General features: G+C 36.9%; 1 protein-coding gene across 5 annotated transcripts in view; it reads right to left on the bottom strand.

The window, feature by feature from the left end:
• fhit (fragile histidine triad diadenosine triphosphatase) overlaps positions 1–21,673 on the bottom strand; it is a 469,579-nt gene that overhangs the window by 324,410 nt on the left and 123,496 nt on the right. For all 5 annotated transcript variants that reach the window (XM_067387473.1, XM_067387476.1, XM_067387472.1 and 2 more), the window contains exon 3: positions 650–771. In XM_067387473.1, coding sequence (XP_067243574.1) covers positions 650–755 — 106 coding nt within the window. In that variant the 5' untranslated portion in view covers positions 756–771. The remainder of the gene's footprint in view (positions 1–649; positions 772–21,673) is intronic.

Raw genomic sequence — 21,673 nt, 5'->3', positions numbered from 1 at the left:
GACACCTTAGACTTATATTACATCTTTTAAAAAGACGTTCTACGGCACCTATAAAGAAATATGAATCTGCCAGGAATTGTGTCTATATTCTCTTAATGCACAGTGTGGAGGATAGTTTGAGTAGCCAAAGACTCTCCAAGGATCACAGCTGGAAAATTAATTGAGTATTGGGTCAGAATGCCTAAAAAACTCCAGCATATTAAGTTTTCAGAAACTACTGGAACTTCAAACGGGACTGGCTTCTATGGTCAGATGAAACTAAAAAATCTTTTTGGCATCAAACTTACCAGATGGGTTTGGTGCACACAGGGATAAAAAGTACCCCATTACTTAGAAGCAATCTTCTTAAAAGTCTTCAGGTATATCGGAAAAACTTTCAGCCAGTCCAAAACTTTCTTCCCACAGATAACCTGTTCTGCTGGGTTCTATCATAAACATTTGCTTATATGGCCTAATGCTAATGTCAGACCGAACTTTAACCCCCCCCCAGCAAACTCTTGTTGAGCAACAGCAGGGAGCAACAGAACTGCTCTATATTCACTATATTCCACAGTAAACAGAGACGAGAGGGGAAAGACAGACAGAAAATCCTACCTTGCTTCACCTCAGGGTAATACCCCAGTCACTATGGTAAACCTGAAAAGGATACGGCCAGGCACGACCGGCTTTCGGTTGACTAGTGCGAAGGATAACTCCGTCTTCAAAAACACAGCAGAGGACTTTATGATGTGCTGCCCAAAGCGCAACGTAGCCATAGTGGATCATCAATTTCTGTAAAAGACAGAATTTAAGGGTCAATGACAAACAATAGTGTTCACAATAAAGAAAAAGAAAAAATCTTTTCAAAAATTTGTTTTAAAACACATTTGGCAGGTTCTTAAAATGTACTCTTTGTATTAATGTTGATTTTATAAGGTTTTGAAAAACTTGATATCATTTTTAATGTCTCAAATTTTAACCCTCAAATAAATAGTAGTAATAAAGTATTTTACTTACACCTGATACATTTTTCAATGTAATCATTACGTTTTTGGGTTGCACCACATGACATTTTACAACCTGAAAATGTCATAAAAATAATTGACCTTGACATACAGTAGTTATGAGGGTCTGCAAAGATCATCACTATATCATCATCCTGTTTTTTTTTTTGTTTTTTTTTTTTGTTTTTTTTTGTATGATGGTCGCACCACATGACATTGATTTGGTGTTACAAATTTTCCAAATAAGTAGTGAATCAGTTTTGATAAAATAACAGTAATAAATAAACAGTAAGAACAAATATACATTCATTAAATTGATATAAAATATAAAAAATAATAAACTATTTAAAGTTCTTTACATTCTTTTACAGAGGCCTTTTTTTGCCATTATTCAGATTTCAGAACAGTTGTATCACACTGAAAAAAATTACTATTTGCTAGTAAATGTTATATATAATTAAAAAGATAGACAATAAAGCATATAAATAGGTAAAACACTCCTTTTTTAAAACTTTGAAAACAATGTTAGGGTGAATTTTACAGTGCACTAATATCATCGTACAACCTGTTAAATGAAGTTTTTGTCTACACTGTAGAAAAAGTTTCCGTACTAAATACGGTGAATAACTGTAATAGATCTAACGGTACAGTTAATGTAATTTTACGGTAAAATACCATTAAATTCACAGTTTTTGGAAGTGAAAAATAACTTTTCATTGTAAAATTTACAGTGAAAAACTGTAAATTGACATTCCCACAATTCCCTGCGTGACACTTCACATTTGATATATTTTCGTTGAAATAACTGTTTCTTCTTAGTTTTTCTCATTTTTTTTTTGTAATCAGGTATGTACATTAGGGTTTTATGTTACATCTAATGTTGTTAAATTAATGTTTATTGCATTTTTAAAATTTCATGCATGTTACCATGATGGTGTTTAGTGTGTGTGTGTGAATGACACTGTGTGCACCTTCTATGTTAGTGTTGTCCTTCTCAGCTTGAGGAAAATCTGCTTGTGATGAACTTTGATTCATCATGTGACTCTTATCACCACTGTGATTGGTGACTGTCAGTGTATTATAAAGGTACAAAACAGATATTAGTACTTCATTAGGTTGGTAAATTAACATTATATCAGTTAATGAAATACGTTATTTTACCGTAAATTTAACAGATTTTTTTTTACGTTGCTACTGTATGTTTTACGGTAAAGTTCTGGTAACCACAGCTGCCGTTTTTTTACCGTAAATTTTACTGGGATTTTTTTTTTTACAGTGTACTCTTTTAATAGTTTGAGACAACATTCTGCATTAATTACAAATTCAATGACATTTTTTCTCTCATTTCGGTCCAGATGAAAGGCATCTCATATAGCAGACCTGAAGTAAACAAATTGATGGCGAGCTATTTTAAAACTGTCTCAATGGTAGATGTCAATGATAAAACGAATATCTGAAACAGCAAGAGTTCAAACAAAGAACAATCTATAAAGCATAAAAAAGAGGGATCTTGCCGCACTGGGAGGGCTTTTTAACACCCACCATTACAAACAAGAATCGACCAAGATCAGCATCCTCTTGCTAAACATAGGCATCTTCTCCAGGGAATTTCAGTTTGCATTGATCAGCTAAAAATATATTAGTGGAGTCGCATTAACCATCCCAAGTAGAAATAAAGAAACAGTTCAAATGGAGAAAAAAAAAAAAAAGACAGTTCTGTCATCATTTACTCAGCCTCACATCTTTCGAAACACATTTGATTTTCTTTCTGTCATAGATGGTGACAGAATTGTCATTTTTAGGTGAACTATCACTTTAAACTGCTTGTAAACACCTAATTTATCTTTTATTTACCAAGTGAAACAAATGTCAAATCAGTTCCGCATTTAACATAAAGAGAGAAAAATGGACCAAAAAATAAATAAATAAATAAATAAAATCTATTGCCATGCTTTTTCTTAAAAGTATAATTATATGTAAAAACCAAAGGGAGTTGGATTTTTGTGTGTGCATGAATTATTAAAATGGGGTTAAAATAACCTCACAGACACACACAGGCATAGGTGCACTCAAAATGACCCTACAGATATGTGCACACACATACATACACAAGCATGTGTGCAGAATTATTCACAGGCAAACACAGAAATTTTAATATTCTTTTCCTCTAAACACACACACACTCAGAAACACATCATTTAGGAAAACATGGTGAAAAGGACCCATACTGTGAGTTGGACGTTGTCCCAGAGGATGGAATAATGAAAAAAAATGAGGAAGGGGAAAAAAAGGAAAGCGGAAAATGTGTGCATACCAGCTGTCTCGGGCATTAGCCTCCTAAACAGATTCCAAAAATTCCGCAATTAAGAATCACAATGCTGCAATTAGAGTGCCGCAGTTTGCAATGACCTAATTAATGTGCATCTCCTGTGTGCTTAACGACACATATTTGGCATTTTGTTCCACGTCAGGTATGGTACCACACACGTGCGTGGATTGAAGCGTGCTGTCGTGCGAGAAGGGGCCGCATTTCGTCTCTCCGCTGTGATCTGATATCAACATTTCCATCAAACGTGCTTGTGACTCTGCTCGCAGCAGTGACGGTCACGCATGATTCGCTGGGCGTTCGCTCGCCCTGCATTCCATGCAGCATTATTGCGCTGGTTACGTGTTTAATCCTTATCTGTAACCTTGACTGCACAGATTGCTGCTCCAGTGTGTAATCAGTGAAATCCAGAAGCCTGCTCACCGCTACCGATACATCATTTACCAGCAGATACAATAATCCCTAAACTAATTCAAAAACACACAACCACAATGTAAGGTTCACCCAATGAAATTCAGCTCAAATATATATATATTTTTTTAAAAATGGGCATGGTAAGCACTTATGAGAACAAATGACAATGGTATTTGATGTAATTTTGTTTTGTTCATGTATTGAATTTTTCATTATTCCCATTAAGGCTGTGCAATTAATCAAACTTAAATCTATTAGATCACATTTTTTATAATCTTGGCTTTTTAAACAATGAATAAGGTCATACACTATAGATACACATACATATAATGCATCATATCGGCCAATAAGATGGCGGCATGAGTACAAACATGAAGAACATAGAAAACAATTAGAGATGCAGCAATACTTTTTTTTTTTCTTAAGGAAAAAAAACTCTCCCAAATAATGCTGCAAACTATACAGGAAACCCTCCCATCCAGTAAACTATAATATTAGAGGTTAAAATTTGCAACAGAGCTATTATTTTTCGATACAATGATTATATTCAAATAAAAATGTTTGTATACAACTCAGTTGCACATAAGGTAGTTTTCATAAGCACTTGTCTTTTTATTTAAACACTAATTGAGCAATTACATGAAAAAATTAAACATTTCAGTAAGTTTTACTGTATCTTTCAACATACCTTCTGATGTTCATGCATGTTTTTTGAGATATAACTGTATTAAAATGGAAGAAAAGACTCACTCTCCACGCTGCCGCTTAAAGTTGGACTCAAACACCATTTATTTTTTGAATTTCGTGATAAAATGGACAGGATTTTAAAGATGAGACCTATGTTCTTGTCAGAAGTAACAAAACAGAAAGGTCTTTGAGATTATTGGAGAGGAGGCGCGCTACAAATAATGTTTAACCTGGCTTGAACTACGGGTGATTCATAGGGTCAAATACAGCCTGCTTTTTAAACTGTTAATGCTTTATTGTAGCATTAACCCTTAAATGCATACCTCGGGTCTTTAGTGACCCGGGACGTCATTCATTACCCTCCTCCTTGTTCATTTTTTAAAGTTAGACATCAACCTTCTTGGTATTCTTCAATCAATTCATTATAAAGAATATATCAAGAAAAAAAAAATCATAAAATTATAAAAGAATGCCTTTTTTTGTATTCATTTTTTGTAAAAATGGTATAGGGTCGCAAACGACCCGAGGTGTGTATGAGTGTACATATATTTTTTCTGCACAACAATAATAGAATCTTAGATGACGGAATAAGTGCAATTCACCTTTATTCCACAAGGTGGCAATGTCTGATACACAATGCTGAAGTGACGACTCATTTAGACAGAAAACGAAATAAGAAAAACATGAAAAGTCTCAGCGATTTACTGCAGAACAAGTACTGAACACAATCAAATATGTCTGTAACTGTTACAGGATGAATCTGGTGAAGCGGTTAGCGATCGAAATATTGATTTTGAAGATGCTGAAAAGTATATAGTTTTGAGAATACGTTTGAGGTTGCGAATGGGCTTATATTCGTGACCTCAAACATAAAACTAGCCTATTATTTGCTGAATTTACTGGCAAATGAGCTCTGACATGGACAGTGATGATGGCATAAAACATCTGTTCAAACGGAGCCCCTTTCAAGCTCCAAAAGGTAACAAAATATGATTTATTTTATTCTTCTGTAATTGTTATTGTAATATCAGAGGAGTTTTATATTATCGCGACAGGTAGAGATCCTTCCGTGTTAGATATAGATACGGGTCGATAAAGACCCGAATATGTAAGAATGATTGACGAAACAGTCTTGCATTTAAGGGTTAACTTGTCCGAAATTCAACACACGACAGGTTTTCTTCACACACAGTATGAGTTGCTGACTGACGCAGTCCACACCTTTTTGATTGACAGGATATAATCTGCCCTGATCATCGGCTGTTTTTAAACAATGGGCCATTTGCTGATACAGTGAAAATAATATTTTATCAACTGATACCGATTATTGGCCGATACATCTCAATGAATCAATGAAAGCATTATTCAATAATTAATCAGAATTATTAGTTTTTTTCAATAATGCAAAAAGCACTCACGATGTTCTCATACTTAACAAAAACACATTTGCTCCATTAAACAAAGTGCTCCTGTGTTGTCTTAAATCAATAGAGACTTCATATATGGTGTGTTACACATTCATTATTTCAATTATTATTTTTTTATTATTATTTATCAAAACATACAGGATCAAATATCACTCACAAATTCAGCCTTTTTTCTGCCTGTAAATATCCTAAAGCTTTTTATATGTCAGAGCATTGCTTATAGCCCCAACATGTCATGACCCCTTAAAACAAAAGGTTGACTGCATCCCAACACCTCCTTGTTTTACACAGTGGCCTGTAAAGACATATCGACCACTTCCCCCCTGTGGAATTGAGCTCAGGTGTTCATAACTGCAAAGCCACTGAAATCCCTGTGACAGCATGAAACACATACAGGAAACATTATATTCTCCATTGGAACACAACACACAGATTCAAGGTCTTTAATGTGTTTCAATCCACTATGGCCTGATAAGCACAAACCAAATGTGAATGCTGTTCAAGCACTGGACATATTCTCTACCGCAACCTTAGATTTGTACTTAAATGTACAGTATTCACATTCAGTAGAAGGACTGCAATTAAAAAAAATAATTATACAGTTCAGAATATAATCATGGAATAAATGTGATCATATATTAAACTCAAAAGAGCATGTCCCCATCTTTCCAAAGCCAAATGAGATGTGTTTAGAGTGATGACATCAAGCATATATCAAAAGAAGACCTTAGGATATAAACATGTGAGACCTGACCTCATCTCCAATGAACAAAAGCAAAGATATGCCGCCCAAGGCTGAACTGTCCCTTCTTTTTACCAGACTATAAAAAACTACAGAATTCAATCCACCAAGCATTGAGCCCTAAATTAAATAAACTCTGTTGAATACCTTAGCAAGTCCATTGGAGATGAAAAGAATGTCTCATCGAGCCCCAGCAGTCAAAGGCTTTTTGAGATTTCTTATGGCATTTTGCATTCATATCCTTAGGTGATGTCAGTGATAAAACAGACTAATCTTATATGGCTCAGTGTACAAACAGAGCAATCTCTCGTCTTTATCAGTAAGTGTATTGAGCACATACTGTAGTAGCTCAGCTAGTATGGTAGCTCTTCCTTTCTATGTATCGCTATCTAGGTCTCAAAAATCAAGTGTGCAGTGTATATCTATGGTATTTTTTCACCCGTTTTATGGTCCACAAAGAAAGTGCAGTCACATTTAACATTTATTGCATGAGAACAAAATATTTCCTCACAGATTTCACAACGCGTTCAACGGACTCTCTGCCCTGACCAGCAGCTTTGTTTGAAAGTGCCTTCTATGTCAAGTATCACAGCTACACTTATACACTTATGGAATAGTGGTTTTAATCATCGCTTAAACTGTTCAAGTATGTAACATTGCTGAGACAGCTGCCCATAAACGTATAACGTTTACAGCAAGACGTCACTTTTAAGACATAAGCACAGCTTCTCTCACACATTTAGCTCGTTTCAAACTTGCCGTTCTCTCTCATGCACTGTCTCTGTTATGGACAAGAGCATTTGCAATGAAACAAAGCTTAACAACATCTAATTACAATGTAATTACATTGTAATAACAAGGCCAGTTGCATTGCAAGACTACGGCAGTGATGAATGAACTTCTAGCAGACTGCTGATGGAGTGTGGCACTGCATACAATTAATCATGAAGAATAACCAATGATTTAGCTACCACACAGAAAGCACCTCAAGGTGAAAAACATAAACGTTTGATTCCATTTTCCATCCAAACAATGTTCTTTGGCAACTGGAAAGAGAAGAAAAACAGCTCCCAAACATACACAGCAAGCAGTGGGCTTCAGCTGTCAGTTTAGCTTGCCGATAACTAGAGTTTATTCAGGTAGCAGATGCATCCAGACAGAGGGCTAGAGGGAGTTCCCGTGTTTTGAAATGCTATCAGAAGCAAAGCAAGTGTTGAAACGTCGTCTCATTAAGTTTGTTTGCAGGAGAGGTTTGGTAGCAAATAAAATCCCACAAGTACAACTACATCAATAAGGCAGTGATGAAAGATTTCATCACCGGTTTAATGCTGACTGCCGATCTCTCATGGGTGCTCTGACAGTAATGGAGTCAGACATGCGTGCGTGTGCATGTGGGCACGTTTGCGTCTATGTGTTATTATAATAATGACTAATTAAATGTGTTCACACCAAGAACCTGTGAGATACACAAAGGGACAGGCAAGGCATCTGGATGTAACATGCTGCTTTGTTAATTATAGTATTCATAATTATTTATAATCACATAAGAAAAACAGATTAAAGCTTGAATGTGCTATTTAAAATAAGCAAATGACCTTATAACCTTTCTCAAAATCAGCTGAATGCGCTTGCACAGATGGTCGAATAAAGCTGAACGCTTACAGGTGGTTTGGCAGCATACATTTGTCTAGAGTTCCATGCAAATGTCTTTTGGAGGCCTTGCCAACAGGTTTTTACCCTTTTAAATACAAGCAAGAAATTGATGCATCCCTCGAGCCTCTACTAAATTTGAAAAGCCATACTGATTATTTCTACATTTCTACACTGAGGTCCTGTCCAAAACATCAACCTAAACCCTTTACGGTCCTACAAGTAGTAGGGTTGTAAAAAGTAGGGCACAACGGGGCAAAAGGCGCCTTTGATTTTAATTTCCTCTAAACCACTAGGTGGCACAAAAACTTGACGTAGCACTTTCCTAAATATCCGCTTTTCAAAATGCAAAATGTGTGCCTTTTACATGCCGTGTGTGGGGTAAAAGGCCCCCTCACCACCTCTTACATTTATAAGACTTTTAAACAAAATAAACAACTTTTATGAATTATTTCCATGCAAAATCTGATTCTCCATTAATGTTCAAAAAAAAAAAAGTGATAATAGCAGCATTTCCCCCTAGCATTTTGAGCGCTGTTGAGCGGATTCTTAAGGATTCCTGTAAAGTGTGCCTAAAATGCCTAAAAAAGGCATACCCAAAGTAAATTGCATGCTGTTCTTGAACCATTTGGAGTATATGCATGGTTTTGGTCTCTTTTGAAAGATTTGTGTACCGCGGGTGGTACAGTGGATTAAACACCTCTGATTGGCCATTGTGCTCACGTGCTCAACAGATATGTCTGTGATTGGCTAAAATGATCAAAAACATGTTGTAAATAGACATCTTTGACACTCTTCACTGAGAGCTTACACAGATACACACGGGAGGCTTTGAAGACAGGCATCTATCAGCGGATCCCTAATATATCTGCTGATAGACAGATCCGCCTGCTTTCATGTGCTTCCATGTGTATCTGTGCAAGTGCTCGGTGAAAAGCGTCAATGATGTCATTTACAACATATTTTTGAAGAGCTGATCATTATAGCCAATCACAGACATATCTACTGAGCATTTGAATACAATGGCCAATCAGGGGTGATTAAGAATCTACTCAACAGAGCTCAAAATGCTACGGGGAAATGCTGATGTGTCACATTTTTAAGATTTCAGTACTGACATGGTACCGAAGTCAGTACTTATAACAACCCTCACAAGTCGGCCTACACATTTTGATTATGTAAAAGCATAGACTGTGGAAATTATAGCAATATCTGGGAGCTGTTTGATAACCATGATTAACTTATTGCCCAAACTAAAAGTGTAATAATTCAGTTAGTCATGTGATCTCGACAAGGGACCAAATTTATGTCAAACTTAAAACCTGAAAATAATAATAAAAATTAAAAAAACAGGTTCAAAACAAATGTTCTTGCACTGTACAGTATCTGAAATCATCACATAGTCAAAGCAGCAAATTTACATGACCAAATAAACCAGATTAGAAATCTGCATGGCAAAATCTTTTCAACCTCGCTGATTTCATGGATTCATATTGAAATCACTGGATTTCACCCTCAAAAATTCACAGAACAACGGTAAATGTGACAATGTCTTATATGATTCTGCTCTGGACGGCATCTTCTGGTGAGAATTTGCTCACCATGAACCTGACAGTGCATGACGTATTATCTAGCCGTTGCATGCACATTGGTTGAACACTTGTTATTGTGGTGTATTATGGGACTGAATAAGTGCCCTCAAGAATGTCCACTGATTTCGTACACCACTCTAAAATTGTTTTCCCATGAAAATGTGCACTATATAGAGGTACTATATAGCACTATATAAACTGGCTCAAAATTCAAACCATTGGCTTTTTCCAATGTTATTTTGTCCAATTCACATAAAACAGAACACTTTTTGATGCCACTTTTGGCCCTGAAATGACACTTCTTTACCATATCAAAAATACTATTCATTGCTTCATATGTATTTTTTATTTGCACCTTTAAACAAACAGTATATGCACTACAAAATTAATATTTTGATTTATTTTTATCTTTCATTATAACCAAAACACAACCATCTTTGTTGCAATATAGGTAAGTCCCAGATGTGCAGGGAAAATAGTTTTTCTTATATTCTAAACAGACATTTTTAATTTGGTTCCCATATTCCCTAAGCAGATCCACCTCTGTTATTAAGATGCGGCTCATCCAATCTGCCACAACAAAAGGAAACGTCTGATTAACAGGTGCTGCTGGACAAGGGAGACATCGCATTTAAGCTTGTTTTAATTGAAAAACTCTTACAATGTAGCCTATATCACCTGTGTTTGAACACCGCCTCACTGAGCGTCTGTATAGAAATCTTATTTAGATCCAATTTTCTGATCAGCAGCGGCTTACCAGTAAAACTGTCAGGATGCTCTAAAGTTATCACACCATCATCTCATTCGCAGTCGTAAGAATCATCACGTGGAGAAAATATCAAAGGACGGAACGCAGATATAGTCGTCTTTTAAAAAGCGCAGGCCTACAGTGGAGGACGCAGTTTAAGTCTGCAGACTTTAAATAAGAGAAATGGAACATAATGGTTTTGATTGAAATGTACTCTGATTTGTGTGCAGGGGCACATCAACAGCCGCGGGTCTTGTGGCCTCTAAACGCCCCCACAAGCTCATCTTATTTGTTATTCTTATTTCCAGCAGCTTCTCCTGGTGAGTAGCTAGGTAGATAATGAACAATAGTGTTGCCTCTGTGGAAATTCATGGAGCATTTACGACAAAATCAATCAGCTGCTCAATGTGGCACTGAGATGACTTGGTCTGTGTCTGCGGCGCATTTGAATTTCACATTTTTTTGCATGTTCAAAGATAGCACTTACAGCTGATCTGTGGCATGTGGTGATTTTGATCTTGGATTCTATGAAGGAGTGCCAAAGTGCTGACTTAAAGGCCAAAAGCATGAATGTAGAACTAGAAAGAGGTAACGCATCATGAATCAGTCACAGCTATATATGGAATAGCTGCGCGTGTGGCCAGTGTCTCACAGGCTGACCTCTGACCTCCAGCCAGTCCTAAAGGTTTACCCATGACACCAGCATTCATATTGTATTACATCTTTAACACTAGCTAGCTTATGTGCAAACAAATAAGACATAGCAACCTTATAAAGGCGAGTTGGGCAGAACTTGCAGAACTAACTAAGCAATGGAAGCAGGGGTGGACTGGCCAAATGATCTGGAGAATCACAGAACGGCCGGTACTCCAGGACGGCCGGATGGCCAGATGGCCCACCACCCGCCACGCACGCAGTCATCACCTGTTTTTTTTCCCCGCACTAATCTGTTTCACACTCCAGTACTGTATAGGGCTGGGCGATATATCGAATGCTTTTGTCACGCACATTTCGTCAGTAAAGCCGGTTCCCTGATTGCCGCTAAATCGCCATCACCTGCTTTCAAATGAAGCGGCATTTAATAGACAGAGCCGTAGTTCACTGATAAGACACGCAATATCGCGTTCAATGTCGATATGAATCGCCGTTGATATTGAACGCGATATTGCGTGGCTTGTCAGTGAACTACGGCTCTGTCTATTAAATGCCGCTTCATTTGAAAGCAGGTGATGGCGATTTAGCGGCAATCAGGGAACCAGCTTTACTGCCGAAATGCGCGTGACAAAAGCATTCGATATATCGCCCAGCCCTAGTACTGTAGGTGGCAGCAATGCACCTTTAAGTTGGATGCCAGCTGCACTGTCCGTGGCCGCCAAGTAAGGAAAAGAAGAAGTGGAAGAGTAGGAAGAAACCAACAGCAAAGACGTTAGATAGAAGAAGCATAGAAACAAACAAACAATATGCATAACGCGGCCGCGGGTAAAAAACGGAAAGAAAAGGGTGGGGCTGAGAAGGCGAGAGAAAAAAAAATGCGGAATTTAGATACTGAAGCCGCTATATGAGTATTCAAAGCCCCGTTTCCACCGCAGGAACTTTACCCAGGAACTAGGGACTTTGGGCTGGTACTCGGTGTGTTTCTACCGCAGGAACCAGGAACTAAAAAAAGGTCCGGGTAAAATTTCCCCCTCAGAAAAGTCCCTGATGGTGAGGTGGTACTTTTTCAAAGTTCAGGAACTTTCTGGGGTGGGACTAGGCGCTGAGCATGCTGATTGGTCGGATTCACGCCGCATTTGATTGGTCGGATTCACGCCGCATTTGATTGGTCAACTCCACACAGCAGTAAATTCCATAATAACATTCTTCACAACTCTGGATAATTTTGATTGATTGTTTTCTTACCAATCTTGTTCTTTCTGCCCGATGGCGCGTGTTCGTCCCAGCCATCTCACGGTCGATGTCGGCAATTGCTGATAAGACACGTTGTCTCATTTTATATCGAGAATTACGAGCTTTCTGTATACGCTTTACTATCAGTGCTCGTCTGTTTTCTGCCGTTTGGTTCATTATTTCTTTAGTAAACCAATACACCATGAGCAGAAGCAGCATTCCTTGATTCTCCTCCATACTGCTTTTTCTGTTGCACAAGAATGATTACGGTCCGTCACTGACAGGAAGAAACAGTTGCGCGCAGTACTACGTCACCGGACAAATTAGCCTAATCTTCACAGTAGTTTAGACCACGTGGAAACGCAGAAGGCAACAGGTCTGGGGGGGACAAAAAGTTCCTGGGAGAAAAGTTCCTGGTACAATTGTTCCGGGTAATTTCGGTGGAAACGTTGCTCAAGTTAATCTAGAATAATATGCTTTTAACACAACATCTAGTCAACATCAGTGCTATTGCTATAATTTGGATGGTATAGTATCATGAGCCACAATTAAAGTCTTGTGACACTCATGCCAGGCATTATTGTTGTTGTTGTTGTTGTTGTCGAGTTTCTGCGTGCCGATTGCTTTGGGCCGGGCCTAGTCAAAGTCCAGGGCCATTTTTTTAGTCCCAGTCCGTCCCTGAATGGAAGCAATGTAACAAGTAATGTATTTGTAACAAAATGTTCGATTTTCGATTTCGAGTCTTTTAATTGTCCTCAGTATGAAAAGATGGATCACAATATCATACAGTCACTGCTGGAAAGGGTACAGAGATATATATATATATATATATATATATATATATATAGAAATGCTGGAAAACCAATGAATGTGGAGGAACTGGAGGATTTTTTTCTGAAGGACACAGTGGGCACTGCTAGGGACAAACAAGTGACTCATGAACAAAACATCACAAAACAAAAAGCAGTCAAGGATCATCCAAGTAATGACAAAGAGTAATAAGAAGGCATGTAACGTTTTGAACAGGGTCATTTTTATAAATTCAGCTATTATTTTGTCTTGTGGGCTGTATGTAAAAATGTGAAATATCTTATTCAGGAGTCAGGGAAAAAAAAAAAATGATCCCTCTTATTTGGTTACAATTATTCACATTTTGCAGATTCTGCAAGGTGTACTCATATGTAAATTTATGACTACAACTGTATTTACTGCAGTGTTGAATACGGTCAGAAAAAAGAATGTCTCAATGGATACAATACAACAAAGGTACTAAAATAAACGGAATATATTTTCCCATGTGTTCTTTTGATTTTGGGGTGAAATATGACCCAAGCATTTCCTTGACAGTTTTTGTGAGTTTCATCCAAGGATTAGTGGAAAAATCTTGATGAAGAATTTTGCTGAAAATAACTTGAAAGCAAAGCACTTCACACAAATCTAGAATGACACTTGGTGTAATCATCTCCTACTATCCATCTTCTACTTGAGGTCTAGATATTTCAATGCAAGACATGTAGACTTGTCAATCATACTCATTATCAAAGGATCCATCTTAGAAATGTAGACATCTGAAAGCGTAAGCAGGATAATGTACCCAGCAAAATGCACCCACCATTAATAAATAAAAAGCAAAACCCATGAACCATGGAATTTTTTTAGTGCCCCAATTTTTTTAAGCTAAAGTATTTAACAACTGCTTCAGAAAGTAAGGCAACGGATATGTTTAACTGCCCTCAATGTCAAGTTGCAATGAGTATGGATGAGAAAACCATGAAACCACTGACCATGAGATTTCAAATGACCTCACCTGAACTCTGAAAGAAACAAATATATATATATATATATATATATATATATACACACACTACCATTCAAAAGTTTGGATTAAGAATATTTTATGTTTTTGAAAGAAGTTGCATGTGCTCATCAAAGCTGCATTTTAAAATATTATAAATGTAATATATTTTGCTGAATTTTCAGCAGCCACGGAAACCATTTTAATATGCTGATATTATCATCAATTATTATTGTCGCTCAGTTATTAATAATGGTTATTATCGTTAATGTTTAAAACAGCTGGGCTGCTTAAATATTTTTTTCTGGAAAAATACTTTTGTAACATTTTCAAAGTGTTTACTGTAACTTTCGAACAAGTTAGTGTTTTTCTACATTAAAACATTAAGCAGGAAAATCCATTTTCAACATAAGAAATGTTTCCTGACATATTATTAGATTTCTAAAGGGTCAGGTGGACTAAAAATCAATCAAATAAATTACATTTTAAAATATATATTAACAGTGTTGGGGAATGTTAAAGTAATACATTACAATATTGCGTTCCTCCATAAAAAGTCAAGTCAAGTCACCTTTATTTATATAGCGCTTTTTACAATGCAGATTGTGTCAAAGCAAATTTACATTGATAACTGGTACATAATTTTGGCTGCACAGCAGCTCTTCAAAAATAGTGTCAATACAGGCAGATCAAAGCACTGTTGAATAAATGTCAAGAATACTGTTGAATATCAAATGTCAAGTCAAATGTCAAGTGTCCCCAACTAAGCAAGCCAAAGGCGACAGCGGCAAGGAACCCAAACTCCATCAGGTGACATCAGGTGGCAAACAAGTGGAAAATAGGTGTTAAAATGGAGAAAAAAAAACCTTGGGAGAAACCAGGCTTAGTTGGTGGGCCAGTTCTCCTCTGGCGAACAGTGCTTTGTTACGAATCAGGTTGCTATCATAAGTCTGATAGGATCGCAACAATCAAAGTATTTATTTCAGTTCCATCCAGTTGAGGATCGTATTCCTCACGCCGGTATGGACGGTTTGTTGAGGAACTGTGTTACTGGCTGTCATGTCGATGAGGCCTTCACAATGGATGATCTAGTCGACTCGATCTCTGCTGATACTTCAGGGCTGCGTTCTGGTCGTGTCCAATTGAGGATCGTATTCATCACGCCGGTATGGTCGGTTTGTTGAGGAACTGTGGCACTGGCTGTCGTGTTGATGATGTAACTAGTAAAATGTAACTAATTGTTACTTTTTTAATAGAAAGTAAGGCGTTACGATACTTTTGTGTTACTTTTTTCTCACCTGGGCTGAGCTTGCTTGTTTGTTTTTTGATTTTTGGCAAATGTAAATATGGAGGACCAGGGGTGCCACTTAAAAATAAAAAGAAGGATCAATTAATTAATTTAATAATTCAAACATAAAAATGTATATAAATGAATCACTTTTTATATGGGCAAATTAATAGACATATTTAAAGTTGTTTATTTAATTCCTGTTTTTAAATGTAGTTTAATAAAACAATAAAACAATACATTTTAAAAAATCTTTTTTGAATGTTTAAATAAATAGACAAATTTGAAATGGGATATTTAATTAATTTTTTAAAATGTAGATCAATAAAACAATAAAAAGTTCATTAGTAAATAATTTTAAATGTGCATTTAAATCGCTTTTTTTAAAAGATTTTGGCAAATGCTTTTCTTTCTCTATTTACCAATTGCTTTTCTTTGTCGGTTTGCCAAATGCTTTTCTTTATCCATTTGTCAATCGAGTGGTAAAATGCCATTGGACAGTAAACACGTGGGAGCAACCAATCAACTTTCCCCTCAATTTGAAGAGCCAATCCTCTCTCACTTGTAACGGTTCGTACGGTGACCTGGAGGGGACATGTTCGGTTCACTTAGTTTTGTCGTGGCCACAACACTAAACTCGTGGGAACGTGATAATGTGTCGTGGCCAAAGATATTAATTTGTGGGAACGGCCACGAGATCGTTTTGTCGAGGAAACAACATCCTTATGTCGTGGCCTCGAGATCATAAGTTGAGGGAACGATATATTTTTCTCATGGCCACGAGTTAAATGAGTAAACAACCTGCGCAACCATAGCAACCTGGAATGATCATAAATGGACAATACCATAATAATATTTTTAATTAAGAAAAAGAACGGAATTAAGAAATTTTTATGTTAACATAGTGCATATTATATTGTATTGCGCGCGATGTTGCAGACAGCATTCGAATTAAATTTATAAATCAATGTTTAAATGTTGTACATTTTAATCCCACCGAACAGTCTTTTAAATCAATTCACTTATCGTTTATTTTTTATTTAATATTTTTATATTATTAGTTACATCTGTATATTCAGAGTGCGATTTGTGAAAAAAAAAAACAGGGGGGATGTTTTGAAAAGTTTTTTTTTTTTTTTTTTGTTAAAAACCACAGTGGAGCTATACTATTTTTGGCAGCAGTTACAGAAACATTTTTACAAAAAAATTCTGATTTAACTTTGAGATTTGAAGTATTAGATATAGCTCAGATATTTGCAGCACTACAATGACACTAATAATTCTTAATTTCTGATAGAAATGCAAAATCAATCGGTAGTTATTAATAGAATAACGAGACACAAACCTCTACATTCAATCGTGTTTGGTCCCATTTATTTATACACGTTTACCTCAGATTTCATTAGATAGAATATAAGCTGTGCTGTACGCAGGGTCTCATAATTACCGAGGTCAGAAAATGTAGTTTACTAGGGGAGTATGGGGGCATGCTCCACCGAGAAAAGTTAGATTTCCCTGGTGTACTTATGTGCATTTTTAGGACGTTTTACGGCCAACAAATGGGATAACAATAGCTTTAAAACCATGTCAACAAGTACATGCATGCACAGTTTTGAGGCAGCTTTAATCGCATGTTTGGTCATTTCATGACTTAACAGAACACCGACGGTCATTGCTCGTAGTTTCTTTTGCGCTTTATCTAAGCTATAATAAAGTAATTATGCAGCGTGCGCCGGCGCATTTGCGCATGCAATCCTTGAGTGCGCGCCACGAGCACAGTCTAACGGTTGATTGGACAGTCATGTTCATTTTTCTGAGTTTTAAAAATAATTCAGCAGAGGCAGGGATACATAGACCAGAAGGGAAATCCCCCCCGTCCCCCCTACAAATTGCACCCTGTGTATATTTATTTGCTTTATTTTCCCCTTCATTTCCCATATTTCTTTATCTAATTAATATTCTTCACTTTATGACTGTATTTCTGTAGCCTATTTCTGTAAATGGGTGTCTGTTTTCTCTTGTAGCCCCTCGTGCCTGTGTTCCAGGTTGCTATGGTTGCGCAGGTTGTTTACACATTTAACTCGTGGCCATGAGAAAAATATATAGTTCCCTCAACATATGATTTCGAGGCCACGACATAAGGATGTCGTTACCTCGACAAAACGATCTTGTGGCCGCAACTTATTATCACATTCCCACGAATTAATATCTTGTGGCCACGAGTTTATATGTTGTGGCCATGACAAAACTTGAAGTGAACCGAACATGTCCCCTCCAGGTCACCGTACTAACTGTCCAATGACAGTGAGTGTTACAAGTGAGAGAGGATTGGCTCTTCAAATTGAGGGGAAAGTTGATTGGTTGCTCCCACGTGTGTACTGTCCAATGGCATTTTACCACTCGATTGACAAATGGATAAAGAAAAGCATTTGGCAAACCGACAAAGAAAAGCAATTGGTAAACAGAGAAAGAAAAGCATTTGCCAAATTCTTTTTAAAAAAGCGATTTAAATGTGCATTTAAAATGATTTACTAATGAACTTTTTATTGTTTTATTGATTTACGTTTTAAAAAATAAATTAAATATCCCATTTCAAATTTGTCTATTTATTTATACATTCAAAAAAGATTTTTAAAATTTATTGTTTTATTGTTTTATTAAACTACATTTAAAAACAGGAATTAAATAAACAACTTTAAATATGTCTATTAATTTGCCCATATAAAAAGTGATTCATTTATATACATTTTTATGTTTGAATTATTAAATTAATTAATTGATTCTTCTTTTTATTTTTAAGTGGCACCCCTGGTCCTCCATATGTAAAGGCCCTTTCACACCAAAAGTGGAATAAGCCTCAGGGTGAAGGAAATGCAAATTCACTCCTGTAGAGTAGAGGGCGCAAATGATAAGTTAATTTTGCTTATTCGCATGGTTGAATTGGATCCTTAAAGGTAAGCAGCAAAGACATTGGTTAATAAAGTGAGATTACTTTCCTAGTTACTTAACAAAAGTAATTTGATTACATAACTTGCATTACTTAATGTGTTAACCACAACACTGTATTAATAAATTTCCTCTCTGACATTCTTTTTCTTTCTTTTTTTTTTTTTTTTTCTCGTTGAATAGACTACATTTTGAAATGTCAACACTAAGAAAAATGATGCTATATAGTACTAAAAGTGGTTATTTGGCTCATAATCATATGGGAACCACTTTAAGTGCTGTATAGCACCAAATCTTGGTGCTTCAGTGGTTCTTCAGCAGTTCTTCACCGGTTCTTTGGTATGACTGAGGTGATATACAGTATAGCACCACTACCGTATACAGAACCTGTTAAGCCCCTGTATGGTTTTTCAGTGGTTAAGGTGCTATATAACACCCCTGCCGTACAAACAACATGTTAAGCTCCTTTAAAGGTTCTTTACGAGCTTTAGAACCACTGTTGGTGCTGTTTAGCACCATTTTTGTTAAAGAAATAAAATGCGATATGGCACCTCTTACAGGTTCTACATAGCACCAAAAGTGGTTCCCCTATGATTACAAGCCAACAACCACTTTTAGTGCTATATAACACCTTTTTTCTTTTTAGAGTGTATTGAAACATAAAACAATTTACAAATGCCATTTCATAAGATTAAATGTGGAAGTACTCAGATGCGCCTGTAACAAAAGGCCAGCCAGTTCATGAATCCCAAACGCCAGCCCTAATACATCTTACTCAGACTCAAAATATAATTGTTACTTTATTCTAAGTGCAGACAAATAAATAACAGTATGAGCCTTTCCCTTGAGGTTAAAGAACTCAAGAGATCCAATTTGTTGGTGTATGTAAGTCATTATCTCCAAGTGATCTGTCAGCAAACTTTTCAGGGGCAGGGCATTAGTTGCCAAAATGAGATTAGGTGAACAAGCAGAGACGGATAAAGGCCATCTAAAGGAGCACAGAAAGGATTAAACCAACGGCAGGGCGGCTGTTTTCAAGCCTACAGGGCTCCCAGAGGAGCCTCCAACGGCCTGTTGATGACTTTGTCACTTTGACCTTTCACGTGATGGAGGGTTTATAGGATACTACACACATTTCAATGGCAGCACTAATGCCCAGCCAGAAGACTCATATCCTGTGAAAAATCCAGTGCTTACATGTGAGCCGAGGACCATAATTCAAAGCCAACAGATCCATGACAACAGGAATACACTGAGTCCTTCATCAAACAAATGAATTAACGGCAGACTTCAGACTCCTGTGTGTGTGTTTGGATGGCGACACTTGAGATGTAGCGTATGTCCCAGACAACATGGGATAATTGATTTAAGGGGAATGCGATTCTTCATCAGGGACGTGAGAATTGATTATGATTTCCCCACCAGTGCACTGCAATCTCATAGGTCAGAATCATTGAACTTCGGCAAATATTGAATGAGGATCCGATTCATAGCTGAATGGCCTCGGTTTCCAGTTCACCGCAATAAACCAAATCAAATCCTGCAGCCTCTAAGATTCAAGACGCTTCTGTACTGTAACCTCATTTGGTAATTGATTTCGGCTGCATAAGTCTGCCCTCCGACAACCTATGACCAATGAATTCCCATGACCTTTAATGACATTTTTATGTCTTTTTTGCTTTATGATTAATGGACGAAGACTTAAAGATAGAGAGACACTCAGTAAGAACATTTCACTCACAAAGAGTATTATCAAGCAGAGGATATATGGAAGAGCTAGAAAACATTATCTTCACTTTATCAATTTTCCATGTTGTGTACATATCCATAAGGGGACATGGTGATGAAAAAAATACAAGATGGGAAGAAAAACTATAGTATTTTTCAAAATTATATTTGGTTCTCTCACAATAAGTTTGCGTTCCTCAAGATACTTTACATTTGCAAAATTTTTACAAAAGTCTTGCAACAATTTTGTTTCTTTTCATTTATTTTGAACAGTGCAAACCACAATTTGTTCCACCTAGCTGCATATAGTCCCCTAGTTGGTACAGTACAGCTTCCTTTAGTGTATTAAGCACTAAGCAGTAAACAGTATGCACTCTTGCATGGGTAATTTTATGTATTATTTTTACATATTTTTTTTTTTTTTTGCTGGGCTGATAAACAAAAGGTATTTGGTCACAATCAGCTACAAACTGATAAGCATCTTGTGTTATAAAGGAACAAAATTAACATAATAATGAAAAATAAAACTTACAAACTTGTAATAATTAAACTCGTTCCACTACCAGCCTTTCAAAGAATTCTCCTTTGTCCATGAGTGCAGAAACATGCATTCGATGCAAGCGCTCAAGTAATTCGCATATGCGCCACATTAATTTTCCTGTTGTGGTGGTTAACAAATATATATATATATATATATACACTCATAGCCATGCGTGAGAGTTTCAGCCCCGTCTTGACATACAAAGAGACAAGGTACAGCAGCAAATCTCCCTTGGAATCTAGCACAGGGAGAAAGCAAAACGATTTGGTGTGTCTTTGAAAACTCTCCATTGAAGGATTGCACGTTGGGGAATAAGGTAAGAAACATTGCTGTATTGCTTTAGCTATGGCTAACGACATGTAGCGTTCACAACACTGGAGAAAAGTCGTTTGCAGCTTCCGGTTCACAGGGAGTCGGGGACTTTAAGGACAGGCTGCATTGGATGCTACATGTCATTAGCCATAGCTAAAACAACAGACAAGTCAAGATCATTTTGCTATCTCCTGCGCCAGATTTCAAGGGAGATTTACTACTGTACCTCGTCTCTTTGTATGTCAAGACAGGGCCGAAACTCTGAGATGTTTCCCATTTGGTGAATAATATGCTCCACCTCATCAAACTTGGCCCAAACAGTGTCCTCCAAATGCCAACTGGATGCTTCAAAGTTTTCCCTAAGATGAAGCAACGTCGTCAGAGCAAAGTCATAGTCAATTGGCACATTACTATCGATATAGTCAGCCAGAGAAATAATGGCATTTATTGTGTTATTCCCTGTTTGGGAAATTGTTTCTTCCATTTTAGGTTCTCTATCAATTATCTTCTCCTTTCCACATCAATGGCATGTGTCTGCTCATGACTTGCCAGGTAATAGCCAATCAGAGAGCTTGTTACACCCATACTACGTTTACCCCTTTTCCCC

The sequence above is a fragment of the Chanodichthys erythropterus genome, chromosome 6 (genome assembly GCF_024489055.1).
Source record: "Chanodichthys erythropterus isolate Z2021 chromosome 6, ASM2448905v1, whole genome shotgun sequence".
NCBI lineage: Eukaryota > Metazoa > Chordata > Actinopteri > Cypriniformes > Xenocyprididae > Chanodichthys > Chanodichthys erythropterus.
This window is presented reverse-complemented; position numbering and strand designations above follow the sequence as displayed.